We start from the raw sequence: 25,972 nt of genomic DNA, 5'->3' as shown, positions 1-25,972 counted from the left end.
GCGTGGGGATTCCGTGGGGTCGGGTTCCAGCATCCACAAGCGCCGTCTTCCCGGAGCCGGGCCGTTGTGTGCGCGTCGCCGTGTCTGTGGGCCCTTGAGAGGTGGGCGTTGCTCAGAGACCACGCGGCTTTGGACCTGGGCCTTCGCCACCCAGCCCCTTCCAGGAGGAGCTGCCGTCCCCACCGACGGGCGCTCGGGAGGGCCGGCCTCCCCCCGGGGCCGCTGCAGCGTCGGGACCCCGCGCCGCACGCTCCTCACCCAAGGTTGGAAGAGGTGACGTTGGAGAGGAGCTGCTTCGTTCTCTTTGTCCTTCCTGTCAGACTGCGGCAAACCGGGCACTTAGAAGCGGGGAAGCTGCGCAAGCTCGTCGTGCACGGCGCCTCCACGGGTGTCCGTGCGTAATTGGCCCGTGCTCACATGCGGCTCCAAGAACCCCCTCCGCCTCCTCCTCTCCCTCCTGAGCCCGCCTTCCTCACGCTTCCTCCGCGCCCCTCTCTTCCTTCCTGGCGCTCCCTGGAGCTGGCCGCGGGAGCTCGGGCAGCTGGGAAAGTGCCTTGGCCAAGTTTTTCCCAAAGAGTTGAGTCTCAATGGGGACATAAATCTCCAAGGCTCGAGGGTGCGTTTGTACATGCTTTTAAAGGGGAGCGGTTCAGATCCAACCTGACGAGCTGCCAGCGGTGACACACGGCCTGTCCCCATGTAGAGCTTCTTCCCACCCGGGGCTCCCGTCGTGGGAACACGGCCTGAGAGTCTTGCTGGCGCCCAGGCTGCCGGCCCCGGGGTGCCCTGGGAGGGCACGTGGCAGGGGAAGAGGAGGGAGGCCACGCCCGCGGGCTGCTGCGAGCCTCTTGGCTTGAGTGTCTGGGCAGTTGAGGCCAAGGGGTGGAGGCAGAAGAGGGAGGCCGGCCAGGCTCCGACGGTGTCAGGTCAGAGGTCAGAGGACAGGCCTGCTCTGGTATTTCCTGGATTAACGCCCTCTAACTGCATGCTGTCACAGCTGTGGCCCCCACGGAGCCCCTCTTTGTGAGGGACGAGGGCGGGGATGGCTTCTTTAGGTACAAACTGGAAAGCCAGAGAGGAGAGCGGCGTGCCGCAAGCGGCACAGCTCACGGGTGACGGTCGCGGCTTCCGGCCCGCGACCGCGTCTGCGGGGAAGGGGTGAGCTCTGCAGTCAGTGAGGAGCTGTGCCGTGCTGCGCTAGTGATGCTGGACTCGGGCCCTCGTCTGCGGACCTGAGGATGGCTGCGTCACAGACCCTGAGGCCGTCCTGGTGCTCCGATGTTCCGTTCCCTCCATACCAGTGCCTCGTGTGTCTGTGGTCTGTGCACACGAGGTTAGGTCTCCCTCTGCGACTTAACCTGCATCTTCCGTGAGAGGCTGAGGGAACGGTTCCTTTCTTTACGGGGATCTGACTGACCCCTGGGTGCTAACAGCAGAGCCAGAACTGGAAGTAGCCCTGGGAACATGGAGGGGCCTGTAGGTTTGAATGACTGACCAGAGGACACTCGCCCCAGACAAATGTGGGTGTGGATTTGTGTCGCCTTCACAGTGAAGAAGCACTTTCCCTCTGACCTGACTCTCTCTTGCCGCCAGCAAGGCTCGCACACCAGCCGTGCCCTCATCGGGACCCGTCGGGGCTGTCAGACACCCCCCACTTTCCCAGCCTGGGCTCGGGGCCGCTGCTCCCTCGCTTCGCGAGTTGCGCGACACAGTGTGACGGTCCGGGGAGGCCGGGCTGGGAGAACAGACGTCTCCACCCCCATCTCCCACAGCAGAGCCCCAGCCCCCTGAGGGCATGCTCGGGCTCCTGGGTGTTGGGGGGCTGGGTGTTAGGGCTCTGCTGTGGGAGATGGTTAGGTTAGGTTAGGGCTCCTGGGTGTGGGGGTTGACTCAGCGGGTTCCGGCACACGGCACCAGAAGCAAGACCCTAAGTCGTCTTGAGGGTGTGATGGGAAAGCCGAGCTGTGCCCCCCACCACGCGTTCCCGCCTTCCTTCCCTTCACCCCATCACCTCTTCTGACCCTTCCCTGTGTCCCCAGCACACATGGCGCTGCCCTGGTTTCTCCGAACCAGAGGTGAGTTCCGGGGAGGAAACCCTGGAATAGTTACTGGTTCAGGAGAAGGAGAGGGTGGCACGCGGGGAAGGGGCTGTTCCTGCTGTGTGCGCGGGGGGGCTGTGGCCCCGCGCGGTACCGTCACCAGCCCGTGAGCAGGAAGAAGGGCACTTGGTCCCCGTCACCAGCCAGACTGACTCGCCTTTCCCTTCCGCCGGCAGGTCCTGACAGAACTGAAATCCGACAACCAGAGGCTGAAGGACGAGAACGGCGCCCTCATCAGGGTCATCAGCAAGCTGTCCAAGTAGGCCAGGCGCTGGCTTCCCGGGACGGCGCTGGCCCCGCCTCTCCCCCCGCCGGCGCCCTCCGGCCAAGAGGAGCCACGAGGACCTTTCTCTGGCCGTCGTCCAGTTGCCGCCTCTGCACCCTCCGTGTCCCCTCCTCCGGCCCCCGCCGCTGGGGTTCAGACAGTTTTCATCAAAGCGCGACTGCGATCCCTCAACCGTTAGAGCCGTCTGGTGGAGGCCTGGGGGTCGCCAGGCCAGCCGTGGACCCGGCCTCCGGCTGCCGGGCCTCTGGTCCACGTAGCACTTGGTCCAGGCCCCAGCCCTGCTGCCACCACCATGCGCTCTGATGTGGGACACACATGGGGAGGCCTCTGGAGCTGCCGCCACTAGATCCAAGTTGACAGTGACTCCACGTTGGGGCCCGTGCTTGTCCTTGCCTCTCAGGAACTGACTTTTCTCTAACTCCCGCCGGTGGTGGTGGAATTTTTTCTACCAGCAACCCAGTGGCACCTGACTGGTCTTAACGCCCGTTCCCTCCGTGTCTGGCCCTCTCCCCAGGGCTCAGGTGACCAGGCTTGCCTCTTCCCTTTCTGCCCTTTTACTTTCCTTCCTCCGTCCGCCCCGCGGCGCGTGCCCCGGGAGGTGGGCGCTGGGACAGAGCACCGACCCCAGCGGTGTGCCCGGGCAGTGGTACCGCCGGCCTCTCCCCGGCCAGGCCGGGCTCAGCTCCCCGCCGTCCTCCCCACGCAGCGTTTCTCTGCTAGAACACCCGCCTGCCCCACCTCCCTTTGACCTGGTCTCCTCTCCTGAAGAGAAGTGGCGCCGCTGTGAGGAGGCGTGGGGGCGTCTGAGGCCCCCCCCTCGTGCCTTGTGCTGTGAGCGTGGTGGGCTTGATGGCATCTGGGGCGTGTCCAGGGGAGAGACGATTGTTTGCTCGGAAGCCAGCAGGAGGAACGAGTCTGGACTCGGAGTGGCGAGACCCGGTGGCCAAAGCTGTGTCCCAGGGACCCCACCCCGCCGTCAGGGAGCCTCTGGCGGCTGCGCCTTGATCGCTCGAAAGCTGGGCGGCTTGGATGAGAGTTGAGGTCTTCCTGAGGGTCCCCCTGTAACATGACAGCCCTGCTGTACCTGCGGCTGGGGACCCCCGAGGTGCTGACGCTGCCCTGGGCCTGGAAGTCGGTCCCCACGTGCCCTGCTTTTCCCACCTGCCGCGTCTTGGCTGTCCTTCTCTGGACGAAAACCTGGACAGGTGGCTCCCTGGGTTCAGCACAGAATTGGGTCATGAGTTCTTGATGATGCCCCAGTATTAACACTTAAGTGTTTGCTTTTTGTAGGCGCTTTATCCCTCGGCTGGTTTGAGTGTGCAGGTCGCTTTGGGGTTGCCGGAGACATTTAGTGTGTAGCGGTCCGTTCTCAACATACGCTACCTCTGTCTAGTTTCTCTTTCTTTCCAGCCCCTTCCATGGCCCTCAGAAACGTCACATGCTCTTTAACCCAGAGCCATGATCAAGGTCCCAGTTCGGGATAGGAGCTTTGTCTCCTGGGGCAAAACGCCTTTCTCAGAGTGTGCAAAACCTTCCGTGTCCGGCCATTTGCTGCGAGGAGCAACGCCTGGGCGGGGGTGATTTGTGTCGTCGGGGCCGGGGGGGTTGCGTGGGGGGGATGCTGAGAGTGAAGTTTCATATCTTCCACTGTAGCGTTTCCTTTGTTCTGGGGAGGGGAGCAGGCACGAGGCCTTGGCCTTGACCCTGGCTCTCCGGCACACCCTGGGTGCTGGGCCAGGACTGGAAAAGGAAACTGAGTTATTAGGACGTCACCTGGACTCTCTTGCATCAGGCAGACCAGGCAGAGGGGCCGCAGCACGCCCTCCGCTCCGTCTGTGCCTTTCGGGGGCGCGGGCGGCTCTCGGAACCCGGTCGGGCTGTGTCCCGCGCCTCCCTCCAGCCCTTCTGTGTCAGGCCTCTCCACTCAGGAAGCCAGGCTCTGTGGCTAGAGCCCGTGGTGTGGACCAGCCCGTGATCTCAGGCGCTCTCTCTCTTATGCAACTAAGTCTGTGAGACAGACTCTGAATCTGGTCTCTTTCCAGGCTGTGCTGGTCCGCGAGGTGATGGTCAGGGGCCCCCTCGCTACCTCTGGGGTTGCGCCCTGTCACCGCGGTGCCTGGATGGGTGGTCAGCGCTGGGGGGAGGGCCTCGTCGGCCTTGGCCAGCCGTTTTCTGGACAGGCCGCACCTCTGGGAGTGACAACCAGCCTCTGAGCGTCTGAGTCTCTGGCTGAAGCCTCACTGCTTCTCCCCCTCGTGCCTGAGGCCCCAGGCTGGGCCTTGGAAGGGTCTGAAGGAAGGACGCGCCCTGGCCTGTCTCCTCGGCCCACTTGCAGGGCGTCAGCTCCTCTGCTTCCCTGCGCTGAGCAAATCGTGTGCATGTTAGCGCCACTCGGGGCAAAAGGCAGCTGGAATCCCACTTCCAAGCCTGTGGACCCCACCAAGGTGTGTGTGAACTGCCAGCGTGGAGGGGAGCAGCTCGTCTCCGTCTCCAGGTTTCTGGCCCTGGAGCAGGCCTCTCGCACCCAGACGGACACAGACAGAGGGGCTTCCCAGCTTCCAGGCCACCGTGTGCCTCCGAAGGGAAAACCTCGGGGACTCAGCAGCTGGGCCAGTAGGGAGTGGGCCCCTGGTTCCATCCACTGGGTGAGCGCTGGCGTCCTGGCCTCCAGCACCACCCCTGACTCTGGACGTGGCGGCCAGCGGTCATAGGTGGTCCTGCCCCTGTCGGGGCCCAGTTACAAGTACAGAGCGTGGTCCCCATTACTGAGTTTTAAGGCAGGTTTCAGCACCTCGGAGGGTGTGTCTCCTGACCTTGTAGGAAGGCAGCTGTGGTGGCAGAACGAGGCCGCTGAAAGGACCGGGCGTCGGGGCCCAGGGCCAGCGCCTGTCCTGACCCGCCGTGCGGCCGTCTGTGAAAGGGGGCTGGGTCGGTGGTCCTCAGGACCCCTTCTTGGCTTGAGAGTCTGTGGTTTGTTGATTCCTAGGGAGACCAGAACATTTCTCGCTCAGAGTTTTTGCTCTAACTTCAAAAATTCTTTTCTTCTCATTCAGATGGTTTAAGAGTGTGTCAAGGTGGGAAAGTGAATTCAGTCTGGAGGGTAGTGGCCGTCCCTCCTGATGGCCTGGTGAGAATATGCAAACCCGCGGGGGTGGAAACACGGCCTCTGGATGAGTGGTTCTCATGGGAGGGGCCCGGCTCCTGGCGTCCAGACGGCAGACCCGCTGTGTTTCTCCCCACCGGCCACTCAGTCTCAGCTCTGCCTTAAGCACCAGAGGGCCTTCCTCGAGGAAACCCCAGCCTTTAGTTTTGTGGGGCTGTCGCAAGCCGAGGTCCCTCCCCTGAGCAGGGCTGCAGGGAGTTCACACTAAAGGCTGCAGGACCGAGTAGCCCCCGGGGAGGAGGGGGAGGGCCAGGGTCTGGGGCCCGCATCCCTCAGCTTTGCTCGGCCCCCCGGATGGGTGTGTAGGCTGTGTCAAGGATGGCCACTGATCGCCTGTGCTCTGATTAGATTGGGCAGTAGATCAGCTTCACTGCGGCCCCGGGAACCGTCGTTGTCACAGCTGCTTGGGGGTGAGGTGGGCTCGGGAGAATCTGGACCGGCCGGTGGCCGCGTAGCAGGCGATGCAGCCCCTCCTGTGAGGGTCGTGGTCGGACGTCAGGTTGAGGAGGGGTCCTGGGAGCTCCTCCTTGGGAAGCACATGTAGGGACAGACACGGCTGAGGGTTGGCCTGATGCTGCCTTAGGAGGTTTCGAGCTCTGGGGGTCACTCTTGCTTCTAGCCTGTGTGCACACGCGTGTTTGCTACATGGAGATTTCAAAATGCAGTCTCATCACCCAGTTTCATGCAAGTGTGTTACTCTGTTACCTCATATCTTTTGCTTCCCCCCTCCATTCCCCAGAGGGCTTCTCTCTGAGCTGCTTCTCCAATTAATCTGCTTATCATTTGGGACTGGGAATCTGCCAGAGTGACCTTTTCTGTTACTTCTCCAGATTTTCCCCTAATGCTCCCAGTAAACTTTTCCTGGGTGGCCCTTTAAGGTGACCTCACGATGCTCCTGTCTTTGCAAAATAAACACACCTTTCACCCTCCCGCCTACTCTCATCTTCCTCCCCATTAATTTTTTGCTTTTCTCACTTGGAGCTGGTGGTGCTTTAGAGGAGAGATTGTCCACGAATCAGCCCCGACTCTTCCGGTTGCAAAGCTGACTGGCTGTGCCACTTCCCCCTCGAAGGTGAGGTTTGGCCCTAGCCTGGGCGGGGCCCATGGGCAGCCTGGCCTCGTCTGGGCAGCTAGAGACTGAGTGAGTCCTCAGGAGGGCACCAGGCAGTGTCGGTGCGTCTGGGACAGTGGCTCATCTGCTGTTGCCTTGCAGGAGCGGGTTCAGGAAAGGCAGGGCCCCGGGGGCCTCGTTGAAGCCTCGATGGTCTCACAGAAGCAGGACTCGGGGTGGGGGCAGGTCCTGGACGTGGGGTGCTAGGCTGGCCTCTGAGCCTGACCTGCGTCCTCTCTCCATACCGCACTCTTCTGGGGAGGGGGCTCGGAGGGAAAGGCGAGGGGCTCAAGCCAAGACAGCAGGAGGTGGGCCACAGGGGTGGGGGTCCCCTTGCACCCCTGAAAGGCTGGGGCTGCTGTCAGGCTGGCCCCCAGGTGGGGGAGGGTGAGACTGTGTCCCCATGTCCCGCCATGGGGGAGTCTGACTCAGGCTGCAGCGCCGTGGTCCCCCCTCGTCCCCCTCCGTTCCCTCTGCCTCTGTCTTGATCAGTGGAAAGAGCTGTGAGACCCTCCCTGGGGTCTCCACACCCCCATTCCAGGGGTAGCATTTTGTCTCTGTTCACCTTACCCCCACCTGACTTCCCCTCCAAGAAAGCACCAGAGGGACCGTTTGAAGTCGGCTCCGTTGTAAATACACGTGGTGGGGATAGGGGTTTAGGGAGGGACCCAGATGCGCTTTGTGAGCTGAATGTATTTTTATGCAATTCTGAGTGGCCTTTCAACTCTGAGATGAATGATCTTGTTTTACTGGTTATTATATAGTATTATTAAGTATTCTGTGTTTGAAAGTTTGGGAATAATAATATCCACATCTACATGATGCCTGTAAACACAACAGTATTTATAAATAAGTAAATTGTGTTTTAACTTTGTGACTGTCTCCACAGTTTAGGAAATGGGGTTTATAGAACCTTACATAGGGCCAGCCTGTGGTAGTTTCATGTCACCATCCTTGCCACGGGGGCCAAGGAGGAGCCTGGGGGGCTCCCAGCCTCGGGGGTGGGCACTGGTGCTCTCACCCCGGGCGGCCGGGGCCCTGAGAAGGTGGCTTCCTTGGGTTCCCGGGGTCTCTGCCCGCTGCTCTGTGCAGCACTGTCTCTGCAGGGCCACCGCTCGGTTCAGGGCAGCCGGAACCGCTCCATGGCTCCGAACTCTAAAGGCAGCTGGTGGGGGTCACTGGAGGCTAAGGTGCTCGGCCGCTGGCAGGGGGGCCAGGGTCGGGCCCTCCGTCCGTCCTAGTGCACCCCATCTGGTTTGCTCAGACCCATTCACACCCAGCGGAGGCCCCGTCACCGAGCTGGAGGTCGCGGAGGTGAGGGAGGGAGGCGTCTTCTCCCCTGCGGCCACCCGGCTGCTGGCCTGCGGCCCAAATCGGAGGCAAAGGATCAGGTCTGGAGTGAGGGCTCCTCTGGGTGCCCGCTGGGCCCGGGCAGTCAGCGGAGACTGGGCATCGCCTGGAGGCGGTGAGGCCCGGCCCTTCCCTCCTGAAGACTCCCCAGCCCTCGTGCTGAGCTGGCCTTGCCCCCCTCATTCCCAGCCCCTGCCAGGCCAACCTTACAGGCTCTGCCTTCTCGTCCCTGGAGCTTGGCCCTGAGCCGGACGCCCCGCTCCACCTGCGGCAGAGGGGCTGCGGGGACCTCCCTGCGGAGACGGCCCCCAGATCGCAGTGAGGACGGGTCACCCTTCCAGGTCTGGGGGCGGTGCTGCCCTACCGTCTCTTTCCAGAAAATCCTGAAGCCCCGTCCTCGGCCTCAGGAGTCACAGACGTCTGAAGAAGTCGGCTGCGGTGAGCTAACCGAGGGCTTGTAGGAACCGTCCCTCCTCTGACCCCACCCCAGGGCCAGACGGTGGCCGCGCCCCGAGCCCGGCTCTGCTGGCAGTGGGGAGCCGGGGGTCTAGTCCACCCCAGCAGCTGTCCTGAGGGCCCACGCGCCCACCGCCCAGCCGGACCTGGCCTGGCCTTCTGGTTCCTCCAGCCCCCGAGGGAAGAGCCGTGTCCCCAGCCTCACCTCCCGCGCGGACCCTGGAGCGGCTCCTGCTCCCCAGCCCAGCAGGAACCACCAGAGACCGCCCCCAGCGTGCTTTCAGCTCATTCCTTTAATAAGGAGATGCCGCTTATTACAAAAGAACATGTTGACAAGAGATGAGACAAGAACAGAGTCCACGGGGCGGGGGGGTGGGTGCTGGACATGGGTCCTTCCTGGGACGGCGAAGGCAGGGGTCCTGGTGGGGCTGCGCGTGCCAGGGGGCCTGGGGCCTGCCCGCCATGCTCTTGCAGTCTTCAGACCCCAGGATATCAGAAGCAGCGGATCCCGCCCTCGGAGAGGAAGCGCCAGGGCAGAACGTCTGGCTTCTCGGAAGGGGTCCTGGGGTCCCGATGGCTGAGGGGGGCCCTATGCACCCCCGGCTCCCGCCACCCCCCCAGCACAAGGGGCCTGGCTCGTAGCGCACAGGGCCCGCCTGCCCACCTGCGGCCTCGGCGGCGCTCCTGTCAGACCCCCTGCATTTCCCCCTCCTCCCATCAGGGCTGGCCGGAGGGGTCGCTCTCGTGCGTGGCGTTCCTCTGCACCGGGGCCTGCGGCTACTGTCCCTCCTGGTTCAGCGAGATGGCTCGGGACCTGGGGCCCCCTTCTACCTCCCGCCCTCCCATGGGACACCTGGCCGGGGCTGGGCCGGGGCGCTGGCGAGGGTCCCTCGTAGCCAGAGCCGCCCAGCCGCAGGAGAGAGCATGCGGGGGAGCTTGGCCTACTGTGCTCTCCAGCCCCCAGGGTCCCTCCCCACTGCCACCCTTGGCCCCCCAAGCCCCCAGTGTCACGTGAGCAGGGCTGGTTGTCCACCCGGGCGGCATCGGGGACCTGACCACAGACCCGGCCACCAACAGCTCCTGAGAACCCTCGTCTTCTGCACGGGGTACCCCCATGGCCCATCCACCCCCCCACGTGGAGTCGGACCGCAACACCAGGTGAGGGAGCCGGGCCAGCGGGGGCATCTGCTGGGGCCCCACTGGGAGACCTGGACACCATCCGTCCTCGCAACGTGGGGCTGGGAGCAGAGGTGACGATGGGTGAGCCCTTCACGAGTGTCCTGAGGGGAGCCCTGGGAGGATGGCCCCGCAGGGGCCCCTGTATGGCTTTTCAGTGAATTCAGAGAGTGGGAGGAGGGGGCACACCACACACACACACAGGGCACAGGGCTGGACGCAGGGCGCCGAGGGTCAGCTCTGCCCACGGTCCCCTGGTCAGACCTGGGCCAGAGGCCAACTCCCCCCCGGCGCGTGGCAGGGCAGGGGGGCCGGGAGGGCGAGGGGAAGGACTTTACACACAGAGTCGAAGGAGCAGTTCAAGTTGTGTAAAACGGGGCTGGGGGCACTCAGCATTGCCATGCGGTTATTTACACAGAGTTGAGACATGCATCTTGGTGGGATGAGACTGGGGTCGTGTTCACAGGTGACCACCCTCTCCGTGAGGCTCAAATGGCTTCAGAAGGTTCTTGTTGTCGCTTAAAAAATATATTCTTGTGTCTTCAAGTCACAGTGTCCCCCTTCCCAGTATTGCAGCTCAAAGAATGGGTAGAGTCCTGGTGACCTGTCCCTGCCCCGAGGCTCGGGGTGAGAGCGAGGCAGCAGTGGTCGCAGGACTGGCCTGCCAGACAGAGCATGGACGGCGGGGCAGCCTGAGTTTCGGGTGAGTCCCAAACAGCGCCTAGGAGGGACTGACTTACACTTTGAAATTATTGGTTGTTTATCTGAAATTCAAATTTAACTTGGTGCCCTGCATTTTTATTCGCCAAATCTGGCAACCATGTTGGGGGGCTGAGGGTCACCACGATCAGGCCTGGGGACCCTCCCCTGTCTGCCACCACCCAGGGCAGAACCAGGGCTCTGAGGCAGGAAGGGGGATGGAGTGGAGGGAGACCCAGGGACAGCCTCTCTGTGGGGCTGAGGGAAACAGAAGCCAGACACGTGGGGGGCGGGACGCCCTCCCTCCCCAACCCCAGGGGCGGCCCCCCCAGTTCGCTCACCCACCACCTCCCACTGCAGGGCTAGTGGGGGACCTGCAGCGACCCCACCCCCACCCCCACCCCTCACTGAAGCCCTGGGCCAGCAAGACCATCTCAAACCGATTCTAGAAGCACAAGCTACATATGGTTCCTGGGAAGTAAAAAGACCAGGCCTGAGGCTGCGTGCATCCCTGCTGTCCCTTCCCCCAGCCGAGCGACCCGGAACGTCACTTCCCATCCAGCCCGGCACCGGTCGCTCATCATCGGGGGCTTCCCCCAGCTTCCCCCAGCCCTCAGCTTGCGCGGCCAAAGTCCGGAAACGTGCCCAGAGCCCTGGCGGAGTTGGTTCCACTCTGGAATGATTATTCAAGGAGAAAGGAGGAAACAGAGCTTTCTGGCCTCACCTCCATTTTCTGGGTGGCACTGGGTTTCGTTTTTCATGGTTTCAGTCCCTTTGTAAAAATCGTCTCTTCTACTTTCCTCTCTGCAATAGACTTACTTTGGGAGTGAAAACGCACAGCCTGGAGGCCTCCAGAACCCCTCGTAGCCAACCTTAGTTCTGGCCCACTCAGGGCAGGATGCCGACACGCCAGAAACGAGCCTGGTGGCAGTGAAGGTGCTCTGTGGACTGGGTAAGGACCCTCAGGTGCAGGACACTTGGGACCAGTGTTGTTTCCCCACCTAGTTTGTGGGCCCGGTAGATGCCTTCTGCTCAGACGGCTCCTCTGAGGCAGGGGCCCAGCCAGGACCGGCCAGAACCCAGGAGCACACTGCTCCCCTCCCGCGTCCCCTTGGCTCCGCACTGGTGCCCACACTCAACCTCCCTGCCCCTGAGGCTACCCACTCGAGGTGGGCCCAGAGCCGTAATCCAGCCGCGTCTCCGGGCCCAGGACCCCCAGAGCAGCAGACGTGCTGCGGAGCCTCTCCCCTTCCCACCGGGAGAGAGGCGAGTCCTGGGCTCAGGAGGGTGGACGAGAATCCCAGATGGTGGAAGGTGGTCGGGAAGGGGCGGGAGAGTGAAGGTGGAGGGTGAGAAGTCAGCTCTGTGGGCCCCAGGGGAGGCTGGGGGGAGGGGGCCCCGAGGAAGCACCAGATCCCATAGCTCTGCAGGGGGGCATCCAGGCCGGGACAGCCCCCTGTGGTCCCCCGGGCCTGAAGCCTCACTCTTGTCCTACAGCCCGGGCCCTAGGACCAGCCCACAGTCTTCGTCAGGTCCCAGCTTCTCGGCATCAAGTGAAGAATGACTTCCTGAGGACCAAGGGCCACGGGCAAGCCTGAGCCCCACTGCCCAGCTGCTGCTCCTGGAGGAGACGGCTTCTCACCACCTGCCCGGCCGGGAAACGCAGCCGGGCAGGAACACATGCCTGCTCCTTTCTGACAGTGAAAGAGACGTCCCTCTGCCTCAGGTGCCCGCAGACGCCAGGGGGGCTCGATGGGGTGGGAGGTGCTGCCACGGGTGCTGGGAAAGAGGCGCAGCTCCGGGTCTGGGAAGCCTTGAGTGTTCTGGGCCGAGGAGAGGAGAGGGCCGGGGCCTGCAGCTGCAGAGACGAGGGCGGCTGAGGGGGGCCGGATGCTCCCGCCCAGGCTGCAGGTTTGGAAGGAGACTCGGTGCACAGTGGACTAACGTATATATGGCTTTTTATCGATGCTGGGGACACGAGGTGAGCGGGGAACGAGCACAGTGACCGCGGGGCAGAACCCGGCCCACGTCCTCCGCCACCGCTCGGAATGGCCGCCCTGCTCCTCGGGATTCACAGCAAGTCCCTCGGGAGTGCTGGGCGGGGCCTCCCCGCAGGACCCCTGGGAAAACTCAGCTAGCTGTCCACTACCCTCCCCTCCTTACCTGGGCCTCAGGGGAGCTAAGAACCTGTAAACCTTCCTTTTCAAGCCCTCTGGCCCTGAACGGATACCGTGTCTTCAGACAGCGCAGCTCCACTTTGATTAAGGGAGAAGCACAGGCGGGAGGGGAAGAGATGCCAGTGACTGCTGGCTTCCGTCCTAGAAAGGGAGCTGACATCTGGGTCTCCCACCGCAAGGGCAAAGGCCCGGCAGTTTCATTTTGGCCTTTCTGGGAAGCGGGTCTTCTGTTTCTTTGCGGTTTGACATCACCCGTCAGCAAGGTGAGGTCGCGGGATGGACAGTCCCCGTTCAAGTCCAGCCAGTCTAGCCTATAGCTCAGGTCTGTGGTGTCCCGGGAAGCCCCCGGCAGCAGGAGGAGGTCCACGCCGGCACCGGGCTTTGGTCCTGGCTCTGCACAGTCCAGTCTCCCCGTCTCGCCTCCCAAACAAACAGCCACTCCCACACAGCGTGGGAGTTCCCCAGTCTGAGCAGGGTTCTAAGCCCACTGCTCCCACAAGGCACCCTGTCCGCGGCCCTGCACGAGCACAGGGGATGCGCGCACACGCACGGATCCCTGGCCGCTGGCTGCCTTCCGTCAGGAGTCAGGCGGTGCTGCCACTGCGTTGGTCCGGAACGCTCAGAAAATGCCACCACTTTCTGCCGAGAGAGCCTCCCTCGGGGTAAGGGCTGGGCGGAGCTTTGGAGGAGGAGGGTGGCGGGCATGCAGCGAGGAAGCTCCCGGGGCGACGACGGGCCAGGCTTCTCTCACCTCCGAGGGGCCCTCCTCAGCCGCCGTTGGAGGGAGGGGGTCTTTAGAAAGAGGACGAGGGCAGAGGAGCGAGGGCACGGCCGCACACGGGTGGGCAGGGACGCCTCGAGGGCTGCCCAGCTGAGGCAGCAGCGGCTCTGGCCGCGGCCCCTACTTGTTCTTGCCCAGCAGCGCGTCCACCTCCTCCTCGGGCTTCAGTGAGTGCCACTGGGCGATGGGCCGGCGGGGGTTGGCCAGCATGTCGGACCAGTGCCGCAGCTCCGTGCCCGTGGCGCTGCTGCCCACGAAGATCTTGCCGATGGCTTCGTTCTTGCCCAGCTTGTCGTAATCCAGCACGGTGACCACCACCTGGACTTTCTGCAGGGGGCAAAGGGAAGGGCAGTGGGCAGGAGAAGGGCCCGGTGGCCGGCCCCTCCCTCCCCAGCTCTAACTGGGCGGGCAGGCACACAGAGGTGGGGCCCGTGCCTCTGACGCATTCTTCGCTTCTACCAACGACTGAACACAGGCCCCCGGCAGCGTGCTGAGCGCCTGGGAGCAGAAGGGCAGACGCATCCTCGCAAGGTGACAAAGGTCACACCCGAGAGGCCAGCAGGAGGCACCTCGGGACCTCAGAGGGAGTGACGTCCAGCTGGTGAGTTAGGGCAGGCTTCACGGAGGAAGTGACCTGGACTGGGGGGTGGAGGGGCAGCAGGGGCAGGTGGGCGTCCACCGCCTCAGCAGCTGCAGCCTCTCCACACACACGCCCTGCCACCACCTCACGGCCAAAAGGAGGTGTCTGTCTGTGAGCAGCTCCCGCTCACCTCCCCAGAAAAGGGACGGGCTGGGAAGTGCCGGTCAGGGCCGGCCGGCCGTCTGTAGCAGTCAGTGGGGGAGGCCACCCGCCCCACGTCCACCCCTGCCAGCCCAGCACCTGGATCTGCTCGAAGGGGATCTCGAAGCTGAAGGACTCGTTGAAGTACGGGTTCAGGGTCTTCTTCTTCACTGTCGTCTTCTTCTTCTTGAGCCTCTTGCCGTTCTGCATCAGGTGGATCTTCACGTAGGGGTCTGTGCGGAGGCAGCCGGCGAGGCCCTGAGCACGTGCCCGGCCCGCCAGCCCAGGGACGGCAGAGCCAGCTTCCGGGCCAGGGCGGCCAGAGGCTTCACCTCTGGGACCCGCCATGGCTGTGGCCGCCTGGAGCTCGGGGCTCTGCTGGGACGGGCCGGCGCTCAGTGAGGAGCCAGGGGGCCACTTGGTGGTGTCCGTCCTGGGCAGGGGGCACGTCAGCGACCCACCCCATCCCATCCGCCCGACCTTGTCAATGAGCAACGAGGCCCAGAGAAGGGCACCCGTCTGCCCGAGGTCACACGGGGGCTCAGGGACAGAGCTGGGCTGGCGGGAACCTGAGCAGTTCAGGAGGCCGGGCAGTCGCACCCCCCAGCCCCGCCCAGAGCCCCTTCCAAGGCAGGGCCACCCCCATCTCCCCCGCCCCCGGGAGAAGGGCCCGCGTCAGGCCGAGCCCTCCCACCGCCTGCCCTCCCTGTCCCTGCCTCACCTGGGGGTGACGTCCCAGACCCCTTCCCTCCAGAGCCCACAGGGAGAGCAGCAGAAAGGCAGCTCTCAGCGGGGCTCCCCGCCCCGTCCTGCCCTGAGGACCCAAAGCCGCTCAGACAGCCTGTGTGTCCCGCGCATCTGAGGCCTGCTATCCAGGTCGAGGGCTCTGGGCCGCGACCGGCTGGCAGGTGCCCCCGATGGCGGCCAGAAGCCACGCACACACCTGAAAGGCCACCCACGTCCATCTTCTTGAGGTTCTTGGCCTCCAGGATGCAGACGGTGAGCTTCCCAGCCGTGGGCACGTAGCGCAACGAGGTGCAGATGTCACCCAGCTTCTCCGGCTGTCGGGGGAAGGGGACGCGGTCAGCGCAGCAGTGCCTGTGTCCAGCACAGCTGACCCCCTCGGGGCCTCGGCCAGGGGTGGCACAGCCCTGGCCGTGACAGGTGGACACTGCAGTGCCGAGGACAGGCTGCTGGCGGCGTGGGGTTTGCCGGGGCCCCTCCCCAGCCTGGCAGGTGGCGGAGGGGGACGAACAGGGGATGCGGGGAGCCCCCCTTCCTGATCACAGCCATCCCACTTGCAGAGCGAGCTGCGGTCCTCCAAGCCCTCGGCATCCCTTTCCTTGTGTTAGCGTCACAGGGCAAGGACCTCGTGACTAGCAAGAGGGGGCTCCTGGGCCCGAGAGCTCGGCCGGCGCCACGGCACAGTCGAGGCTTCTCAGAGGCGGGCCTCGGGGCCCAGGCTGGCCGCCTCACCCACAGCCCGGTCAGGGTGCTGACCCTTCCTCCGGGCGACCTGCATGGACTCGGCCAACACGCCCGGCTGGTGCTGGGAAGGGATGGGGGCTAAATGGGGGCTTTGGTACACAGTAGGTGCTCAATAAATATGTGGCGAATGAGTGCGTGCGTGCTGTGGCAGTTTCTAGGAAGACAGGCCCCCCCTTGCTGAGAATCCTCTAGAACAATGTGGGCTCTCCCTGTGGGTGAATGTGGTCCCCAGGTGGGTCGCCGGCCCTAAGTGGGCCCAAAGCCGCGGAAGAAACACGAGTGACGCGTCCTGTCCCCGAGGTGCCCCCTCGTCTGCAGACACAGAGCCGGGGGCGTGGGGCGGACCCGCCAAGCTCTCCTGCCCTCACCTCCTCCTTCTCTCCGCCCTGCAGGTCCCTCCACTCCTCGATGGGCTGCCCCAGGTCCACGGTGTTCATGGGCACCTTCACCTCCCCGATGATGTCGTGTTTGGAGAAGCGGTCAAAGTCGTAGATGGCCATCACCAGGGTCTTGCCCCCCAGCTCCTGGTAGGGCACCTGCAGGGCACAGGCAGGATGGAGGGGTCAGGGCAGCTCGGGGCCCTGCAGGACACCTGCCAAGTCTGCGGACACCCGGGCTCGGGTCCAGGCCGAGCTGGTTCTGGGCCTCAGCCACAGCCCAGGACCAGGGGAAGGTCCGCAGCGGGCCAGCCTGTCACCTTGAAGGTGAAAGTCTCGTTGAAGGCAGGGTTCAGCGTCTTCCGATGGACTTTGGTCTCATATTTCTTCTTCTTGTCTGGAAGGAGGAAGACCTTGACATAAGGGTCCGAGGTGCCGCCCATGTCCAGGGCGGGCAGCTCCGCGGCCTGCAGGACGCCCACGGTGAGCTGTGGAGTGAGTGGGCGCCGGGTCAACCCCGAGGGGGCGGGCAGGTGGGTGCCGGACAGGAAGTCGGCCTCCATCTCCCTCCCCGGGGAATCGGAGTAACACGGGGGAGACGGTCGCCGCGAGGTGACTGGTCTGCCCGAGGAGGGCGGCATGTGGACGGCGGGTAGCACAGCCCTTCTTCCCTACAGCCGGGGTGCCCGCCCCGTGGAGCCCTGGGGGCCGCCCCCGCCCCGCACACCTGGTTGGCCTGGAAGTCGTAGTCCAGGGAGAACTGCAGCTTCCCCAGGTTCTCCGGCTCCTCGGCCTCACCCTCGCCCTCGCCCTCCGTCAGGCCCGTCTCGGCGTCGTCATCGTCCTGGGGGGCTGAGGAGGGGAGGGAGGGTCAAGGGAGAAAAGGCGGGGTGCCTGCCCCCGTGCAGACCCCAACCCAGAGCTGGAGGGGCTCCGTCGGGCCCCGCTTCCCCTCAGCCCCCAGCCCGGCCCTGTCCCTGCGGGGCCAGCACGGCCCAGATGCCACGCGGCTTCTTGAGTGGCGGAGCCTCCCTGTGACCCCCGCCCCGCCCCCAGCTCAGGCCACCACGTGGGCAGCACGTACCAGGCGTGCAGGCCGGGCGTCCAGGCCAGGCGAGTCCACAGGTGGGAGGAGAAGGGAGAGAGTGGTAAGAAAATCCTGCAGCTCAGACCAGCCGCATGGCAGGGCCGGGGCCCCCACAGGCTCACACGCACACGCACGTCCACGTGCGTGCTCACACACGCTCTCACACACGTGTGCACGTGCACGCGCAAACTCAAAGGCCACGGCCCCTGGCTGACCTCCTGAGATCAGCCCTCCTTCCTCCCTCCACACTGATTCCTTGAGCAAGAAATTCCTCCCAGAACAAACATGGGGAAAGTGAGGCGCCCGGGGCCTCTGCAAACTTAAAAGGAGACACAGGTACATCAGGGCGTCTTCCAGGCTGCTCCCTGAAAGATGGGGAGAAGAGCCACGTCCTTGTGGACGAGAGACGGACCCACAGGGCCCCACAATGAGGACATGGTCCAGCAGCCCTGCCGGTGGGAAACCGGGTCACACGATGGTGGCTTCCTGGTGGGCGGGGGTCTCTCTTCCCAGCATTTTGTCCCAACGGCCTCCTTTCGGGTCCGTCAAGGACAGTCCCTGCTGACCTGAGCGAGCTCTTCCCACCTGGAGAGCATCGAGGGGCCTCTGGTCGCCCGGCCCCGCCTACCTGGCCACCCTTCATGTCCTTCATGTTCATGGCGTTCTTGGCGCCCTTGCCCTTCTCCTTCTTGTTCTTCTTCTTCTTCCAGCAGCACTTCTTGCAGATGCAGAAGCAGCAGGCGAGGAGCAGAAGGCCCAGGAGCACCGCGATGGCGCCCAGCGCCCAGGGGGGCACTGCCCACAGGGAGATGGGGTCAGCGGCGCTCGGGCAGCCCCGACCCCTCAGGGATAGAAAGCTGGGTCGGGGCCCGGCCCTGCTGCCGCACCCCGCGTTGTAAACCCACGTTAAGTTGCATACTTCGGTGCCCTCCCCTTTCTGCCGCCCCAGCGGGGACAGCCTGTGACAGGGACAGCAGCCAGGCGCATACCACGGGGCCCCCATCTGGGCTCTGCTGAGATCTAACGACTTTGACCCTTGGAACTGCGGCTTACACGAAGGATGGGAGGGTCCTCATCAGACCCCGGTGGGGTAGGAAGGCCGGGCCCTCAGGCGCAGTCCTGAGAGGGCTGAGCCTGCTCCAGGAGGCCGGGCTCAGAGGGCCCGCGGGTTTGGGGAAGTGTGGGGAGGGGCGGGCCGCGGGCCGGCCGGGGCTGCTCTCCGAGGTGCTGAAGCACCGCCTCCCACCAGTGGGGCTGCTCCCCGAATCCGGACCTCGGGTTTCTCCCCACAGCCTTTACCAGAAATCCAGGAAGCAGTAGGGGGTTTTATTTTCTATCTTGCAAAATAAAGTAGTTTTAAAGTATGACTGGAAAACTTGAATAGTGATTTCTGTTTCATAATTTTTTATCTTCTTTTGGTTCCATCTTTTGACAGATTTCTAAGTATAAGAACGTTTATCCCCCCTGGAGGGTAGGGCACATAAACCCCCTTGTTCCCTTCATTAGTGCCAGACCACACTGCCCCCCATTCCTGAAGGGGATCCCCAAATAATCCAGCCTCGAGTCCAAACATTAGGAAAGATCGCAGCTGTCACACCCCCATGGTGCACCCCCCCACCCTCGCCCCCAAGCTGCATACAGATCGATACTCACGAGGGAGCTTGACCATCTCATTGAAGAATTGGTCCTTCAACGTGGCAAACAGGTCCCCCTTGCCCTCCCTGGCGCCTCCACTCTTGGTGGAGTTGTCCAGGGGCTCAGCAGGCATGGTGGTGGTGGTGGTGGTGGTGGTGGGAGCCACCATGGGCTCCTGGTTCCTCTTGAAGATGTTCCTCATGGTGGCAGAGGGACGGCTATGGGTGAAGGGGATAGGATGAGCATCCCGCGGGCCCGAGTGCAGACGGCTCTGCCCACGGGCCAGGAGAGGCTCTTCCAAAAGCTAAAGAAAGACTGTTTATGAATAAAGGCCATTACAACAAACCCACAGCCAACATCATTCTCAATGGTGAAAAAATTAAAGCATTTCCTCTAAGATCAGGAATGAGACAAGGATGTCCACTCTCGCCACTATTATTCAACATCGTTTTGGAAGTCCTAGCCACGGCAATCAGAGAAGGAAAAGAAATAAAAGGAATACAAATTGGGAAAGAAGCAGTAAAACTGTCCTTGTCTGCAGATGACATGATACTATACATAGAAAACCCTAACGATGCAACCAGAAAACGACTAGAGCTCGATGAATTTGGTAAAGTAGCAGGGTACAAAACAAATACACAGAAATCTCTTGCATTCCTATATACTAACAATGAAAGATCAGAAAGAGAAATCAAGGAGACAATCCTATTTACCACAGCATCAAAAAGAATAAAATACCTAGGAATAAACCTACCTAAGGAGGCAAAAGATCTGCACTCAGAAAACTGTAAGACACTGATGAAAGAAATCAAAGATGACACAAATAGATGAGAGTTATACCATGTTCTTGGATGGGAAGAATCAATATTGTCAAAATGACCATACTACCCAAAGCAATCTACAGATTCAATGCAATCCCAGTCAAATTACCAATAGCACTGTTCACAGAAATAAAACAAAAAATTTCACAATTTGTATGGAAACACAAAAGACCCCAAATAGCCAAAGCAATCTTGAGAAAGAAAAACGGAGCTGGAGGAATCAGGCTCCCTTACTTCAGACTATACTACAAAGCTACAGTAATCAAGACAGTATGGTACTGGCACAAAAACAGAAATACAGATCAATGGAACAGAATAGAGAACCCAGAAATAAACCCACACACCTGTGGTAAATAAATCTATGACAAAGGAGGCAAGGAGAAAAGACAGTCTCTTCAATAAGTGGTGCTGGGAAAACTGGACAGCTACACGTAAAAGAATGAAATTAGAACATTCTCTAACACCATACACAAAAATAAACTCAAAATGGATTAAAGACCTAAATGTAAGACTGGGTACCTTAAAACTCTCGGCAGAAAACATAGGCAGAACACTCTTTGACATAAATCGCAGCAATATTTTTTTTGATCCACCTCCTAGAGGAATGAAAATAAAAATGGGACCTAATTAAACTTTAAAGCTTTTGCACAGCAAAGGAAACCATAAACAAAACAAAAAGACAACCCAGAGAATGGGAGAAAATATTTGCAAATGAAGCAACCAACAAGGGATTAATCTCCAAAATATACAAACAGCTCATGCAGCTCAATATCAAAAAAACAAATAACCCAATCAAAAAATGGGGTTAAGATCTAAATAGACATTTCTGCAAAGGCATACAGATGGCCAACAAACACATGAAAAGATGCTCAACATCACTAATTATTAGAGAAATGCAAATCAAAACTACAATGAGCTATCACCTCACACAGGTCAGAATGGCCATCATCAAAAAATCTACAAACCATAATGCTGGAGAGGGTGTTGAGAGAAGGAAACCCTCCTAAACTGCTGGTGGGAATGTCAATTGATACAGCCACTATGGAGAACAGTGTGGAGGTTCCTTAAAAAACTAAAAATAGAACTACCATATGACCCAGCAATCCCACTACTGGGCATATACCTGGAGAAAATCATAATTTGAAATGATACCTGCACCCCAATGTTCACTGCAGCATTCTTTACAATAGCCAAGACATGGAAGCAACCTAAATGTCCATCAACAGATGAATGGATAAAGAAGATGTGGTACATATATACAATGGAATATTACTCAGCCATAAAAAACCAAAATAATGCCATTCACAGCAACGTGGATGGACCTAGAGATTGTCATACTGAGTGAAGCCAGACAGAGAAAGACAAGTATCATATGATATCACTTATATGTGGACTCTTAAGAAATGGTACAAATGAACATATTTACAGAACAGAAATAGAGTCACAAATGTAGCAAACGAACTTATGGCTAATAGGGTGGGAGGGGGGGTGGGATGAATTGGGAGGTTGTGATTGATATATATACGCTACTATATATAAAATAGATAACTAATAATAACCTACTGTATAGCACAGGGAACTCTGCTCAATACTCTGTAACGACCTATACGGGAGAAGAATCTAAAAAGAGTGGATTATGTATATTTATAACAGATTCACTCTGCTGTACAGCAGAAACTAACACAACATTGTAAATCAACTCTACTCCAATAAAAATTAATTTTAGAAAAAAGACTGTATTAGCTGGGACTTCCCTGGTGGCGCAGTGGTTAAGAATCCGCCTGCCAATGCAGGGGACACAGATTCGAGCCCTGGTCCAGGAAGATCCCACATGCCGTGGAGCAACTAAGCCCACGAGCCACAATTACTGAAGTCCGTGCGCCTAGAGCCCGTGCTCCGCAACAAAGAGAAGCCACTGAAATGAGAAGCCCGCGTACGGCAATGAAGAGTAGCCCCCGCTCGCTGCAACTAGACAGAGCCCGCACGCAGCAACGAAGACCCAACGCAGCTAAAAATAAATAAAATTAAATATATATATATATATATATATATATGAGTCCCTGTTTAAAAATAAATAAATAACAATAAAAATTTAAAAAGACTGTATTAGTCGTAATCCCTTTAAGTCCCAGGGCACTTCCAGCAGTAGCAACACCGTGAAGCAGCAACCACAGGGCCACCAGCCGCTTCTCCCCAGACTCACGCACCAGCCCGTTTCACAGATGCAAAAACAGAGGCCCAGGGCCTAGGCAGCCCCCGCCACTTAGCTCACAAGTCCTGGAATTGAGGTTCGAACCAGTCACCTGAGCCGAGAGCCTGCAAAGCACGCGGCTCTCCTGCGTCGGGCTGCACCCAAGCACTCCACCCAGGAAGGAGCGCGGGCGCAGCGAGGACTCTCCAGCCGCCTCCTCCCTGCGTGACAGCGCCCGGCACCCCCACCCTCCTCACCTCCGTGCCTCAGGCTCCCTCCGCACCCACCCAGGGTGGGTTTCAATCTCTCCTCCAGGAAGATGGCACCCAAGTCCACCCCCGCAGCCCCTTCCTCCCCGGGGTGTCGGGGTCCCTTGCCAGCCCTGCCCCCTCTACACAGCGGCACATCAACTTCCTACTCAAACCAGGGCTGCCCATTAATAACAAAAGCCATCCAGGTTTACGGGGGAGGGAAGGAGACTAAGGGAGACATTCCCCAGGATCCTACCTTCCAGAGATAACACAGGTTAGCGTCCTTGGAGAAGCTTCTAACGGTATTTTTCTCTGAGGGTGTTTTACATGTTGCGATCATACTATATGTAATTTGGTATTCTGCCCTTTTTTCACATAAAATTTTGTCACAAGCATTCTCCTTTATCATTAAAAACTTCCTTTGTGGGCTTCCCTGGTGGCGCAGTGGTTGAGAGTGCGCCTGCCGATGCAGGGGACGCGGGTTCGTGCCCCGGTCCGGGAAGATCCCACGTGCCGCGGAGCGGCTGGGCCCGTGAGCCATGGCCGCTGAGCCTGCGCGTCCGGAGCCTGTGCTCCGCAACGGGAGAGGCCACAACAGTGAGAGGCCCGCGTACGGCAAAAGAAAAAAAAAAAAAAAACTTCCTTTGTTATCAAGTAGCTAAATAATGCCCTGCTGCGCGGTAGTGCTGTATTTGATGCTTAGATGGTTTGCAAGCTCCTGCTGGTAAAAGTATTATCGTGATGGTCTTCATTTAAGGTAACGTTCTTACGAGTTTTTAAACTCTGCTCCCCCAACCCTCCCCTCCCCACCGAGCTATTTCTGCTTCTCAAAATGCGGGTACAAGCCTCCTCCACAGGCCCTGTGAGGTCAGACGCAGGCAACACGAGCATCCCTCTGCCCGGCGCACAGTCGGTGCCCAGGGGGTGTCTGGACAGCAGCGCACACCTGAGGTGCTCCAGGTCATGGGACAAAAAGCACATCTCCTAGAAGCATCAAACACACAGCAGGATGCAAACAGCAAAGGTAAAAGCGAGGCTTTTCGCACTGTGCTTCTCCCTACACGCAGAGCTCTTCTGAGGGCAAGTTTTAGGGGCCCTGAAGCTCCAGCCCTGCTCTAAGAACCCGAGCCCTTGCCCGGGAGCCAGCACGGCCGGCACAAGCCGCCCCGACCACAGGGCGACGCAGGCGCATTCTCCCCACTCACACTCGCCGAGCAGTTTAGTAAGCTCTTGTTACGGGCTGGGTAAACTAGCCTTGATCCTAAAATCCATCTCGAAAGGGAAGGTGGAGCCCGCCGGGCCTCGGGGGCTCAGCCCCATCTCCCTCACCCCCACCTCACTGACCAGGATTCAGCCGCCCGACTCTAAGGAGGCTTGAGACGCAATTCACATCCATTCAATTCACTCATTTAACGTGTTCAGTTTGGTGGTTTTTAGTATACTTACAGGGTTGTGCAACCATCACCACAATCTAATTTTAGACCATTTCCACCAAAAAGAAGCCCTACTTCATTACCAGTCACTCCCCATTCCCACCCTCCTCCCAGCCCCAGGCAACCACTGACCTATCTGTACAGATTCCCCTATTCTGACTTTTCATACAAATGAAATCATATGATAGGTGGCCTTGCTGTTCAGCTTCTCCCACAGAGCGTAGTGTTCTCAAGGGTCATCCATGTCGTAGCAGGTGTCAGCACTTCATTCCTCTCTATGGTTGAGTAATATTCCACTGCGTAGGTAACACATTTTATTTATCCATTCATCAATTTATGGACACGGGTTATTTCCACTTTTTGGCTATAAGAATAATGCTGCAATGAACGTCTCTGTGCACGTTTTTGGACATGTTTTCATTTCTCTTGGGTAAATACCTAGGAGTGGAATTTCTGGGTCATATGGTAACTACATTTGACATTTTAAAGGACTACCAAACTATGTTCCAAAGTGGCTGCACTGAGCCACTATGGAGAACAGTGTGGAGGTTCCTTAAACTAAAAATAGAGTCACCATATGATCCAGCAATCCCACTCCTGGGCATATATCCAGACAAAACTATAATTCAACAGATACATGCACCCCAACATTCCTACATATACATATACACACACATATACACACAATGGAATATTACTCAGCCATAAAAAAGAATGAAATGATGCCATTTGCAACAACATGGTTGGACCTAGAGATTATCATATTAAGCAAAGTCAGTCAGAAAGAGAAAGACAAATACCATATGACATCACCAATATGTGGAATCTGAAATATGCCACAAATGAACCTATCTACGAAAGAGAAACAGACTCACAGACACAGAGAACAGACTTGTGGTTGCCAAGTGGGAGGGAGGGAGGGGGAGGGAAGAACTGGGAGTTTGGGATTAGCAGATGTAAGCTATTATCCATAGGCTGGATAAGCAACAAGGTCCTACTGTAGAGCACAGGGAACTATATTCAATATCCTGTGACAAACGATAATGGAAAAGACTATGAAAAAGAATATATGTATGTGTATAACTGAATCACTTTGCTGTACAGCAGAAATTAACACAACATTGTAAATCACCTATACTTCAAAAAAAATTTTTTTAAACAGCAGCTGCACTGATTTACATTCCCACCAGCATTGTATGAGCGTTCCAAGTTCTCCACATCCTGGACAGTACTTGTTATTACATGTCTTTTTGTTTATAGCCGTCCTAGTAGAGGTGAAGTGGCATCTCACTGTGGCTTTGATTTGCAATTTCTCTGATGACTAATGATGTCAAGCATCTCTTCCTGTGTTTATTGGCCATTTGTATGTCTCCTTTGGAGAAATGTCTGTTCAAATCCTTTGTCCATGTTTTAATTGAATATTTGTCTCTTTATTATGGAGTTGTATGAGTTCTTTGCATATTCTGGATACCAGTTCCTTGTCATGTATGTTTTGCAAATATTTTCTCCCATTCTACGGTTATCTTTTCACTTTTTTAATGGTGTCCTTTTTTTCTTTATAATATATTTTTGGATGCATTGGGTCCTCGCCACTGCACATAGGCTTTCTCTAGTTGTGGTGAACGGGGTCTACTCTTCATTGCAGTGCGTAGGCTTTTCACTGCGGTGGCTTCTCATTGCCGATCTAGGCACACGGGCTCAGTAGTTGTGGCACACGGGCTCAGTAGTTGTGGTTCATGGGCTTAGTTGCTCCGCGGCATGTGGGATCTTCCCAGACCTGGGCTCGAACCCGTGTCCCCTGCATCGGCAGGCGGACTCCCAACCACTACGCCACCAGGCAAGTCCCTTGATGGTATCCTTTGAAGCACAAAAGTTTTCAATTTTGATGATGCCCAATTTACCTGTTTCTTTTCTTGCCTGTGCTTTTGGTGTCATATCTAAGAAATCATCACATAATCCAAGGGCACAAAGATCTACTCCTATATTTTCTTAGAGGAGCCTAGCAGTTTTAGCTCCTACATTCAAGTTATCCACTTGGAGTTCATTTTCGTGAATGCATTTTGTGTATGGATCTCCATTTGTTGCGTAGACTGTTATTCCCCACCGAACTGTCTTCGTACCCTTGTAAAATATTAACCAACCATAAATGTGAGGGATTATTTCTGGATTCTCTATTGCATTAATCTATGTCTATCCTTATGCTAATACCACACTGTCTTAATCACTGCAGCTTTGTAGTTAAGTTTTTATATCAGGCAGTGTGAGTCTTCCAAATTTGTTCTTTCATGAAGATTATTTTGCCTATTCTGGGTCTCTTGCATTTCCATATGAATTTTAAGTTCAGCTTTTTTTTTTAAAGATCAGCTTGGGGCTTCCCTGGTGGCGCAGTGGTTGAGAGTCCGCCTGCCGATGCAGGGGACACGGGTTCGTGCCCTGGTCCGGGAGGATCCCACATGCCGCGGAGCAGCTGGGCCCGTGAGCCATGGCCGCTGAGCCTGCGCGTCCGGAGCCTGTGCTCCGCAATGGGAGAGGCCACAGTAGTGAGAGGCCTGCATACCACAAAAATAAATAAATAAATAAAATAAAAATTAAAAAAAAATTTTAAAAGAT

The 25,972-nt window shown here is 58.5% G+C and overlaps 2 protein-coding genes across 18 annotated transcripts in view; one reads left to right on the top strand and one right to left on the bottom strand.

Annotated features, from left to right (window-relative positions):
• PPP1R12B (protein phosphatase 1 regulatory subunit 12B) overlaps positions 1 to 18,398 on the top strand; it is a 211,001-nt gene extending 192,603 nt beyond the window's left edge. For 10 of the 17 annotated variants that reach the window (XM_033843065.2, XM_033843002.2, XM_033842859.2 and 7 more), the window contains 6 exons: positions 2,276 to 10,344; positions 11,154 to 11,292; positions 11,838 to 15,078; positions 15,960 to 16,094; positions 16,349 to 16,427; positions 16,622 to 18,398. In XM_033843065.2, coding sequence (XP_033698956.1) covers positions 2,276 to 2,362 — 87 coding nt within the window. In that variant the 3' untranslated portion in view covers positions 2,363 to 10,344; positions 11,154 to 11,292; positions 11,838 to 15,078; ... (1 more) ...; positions 16,349 to 16,427; positions 16,622 to 18,398. The remainder of the gene's footprint in view (positions 1 to 2,275; positions 10,345 to 11,153; positions 11,293 to 11,837; positions 15,079 to 15,959; positions 16,095 to 16,348; positions 16,428 to 16,621) is intronic. The other 7 variants (XM_073797947.1, XM_073797838.1, XM_073797919.1 and 4 more) reach the window with 7 other exon arrangements.
• The window catches only part of SYT2 (synaptotagmin 2), a 137,122-nt gene continuing 123,431 nt past the window's right edge, over positions 12,282 to 25,972 (bottom strand). Inside the window, exons 2-9 of the mRNA XM_033843510.2 lie at positions 18,685 to 18,884; positions 17,660 to 17,826; positions 16,672 to 16,788; positions 16,265 to 16,432; positions 15,936 to 16,103; positions 15,023 to 15,140; positions 14,179 to 14,312; positions 12,282 to 13,625 (exon numbers count right to left, since the gene is read on the bottom strand). Coding sequence (XP_033699401.1) covers positions 13,419 to 13,625; positions 14,179 to 14,312; positions 15,023 to 15,140; positions 15,936 to 16,103; positions 16,265 to 16,432; positions 16,672 to 16,788; positions 17,660 to 17,826; positions 18,685 to 18,868 — 1,263 coding nt within the window. The 5' untranslated portion in view covers positions 18,869 to 18,884 and the 3' untranslated portion in view covers positions 12,282 to 13,418. The remainder of the gene's footprint in view (positions 13,626 to 14,178; positions 14,313 to 15,022; positions 15,141 to 15,935; positions 16,104 to 16,264; positions 16,433 to 16,671; positions 16,789 to 17,659; positions 17,827 to 18,684; positions 18,885 to 25,972) is intronic.

Source organism: Tursiops truncatus, chromosome 1 (assembly GCF_011762595.2).
Source record: "Tursiops truncatus isolate mTurTru1 chromosome 1, mTurTru1.mat.Y, whole genome shotgun sequence".
NCBI lineage: Eukaryota > Metazoa > Chordata > Mammalia > Artiodactyla > Delphinidae > Tursiops > Tursiops truncatus.
This window is presented reverse-complemented; position numbering and strand designations above follow the sequence as displayed.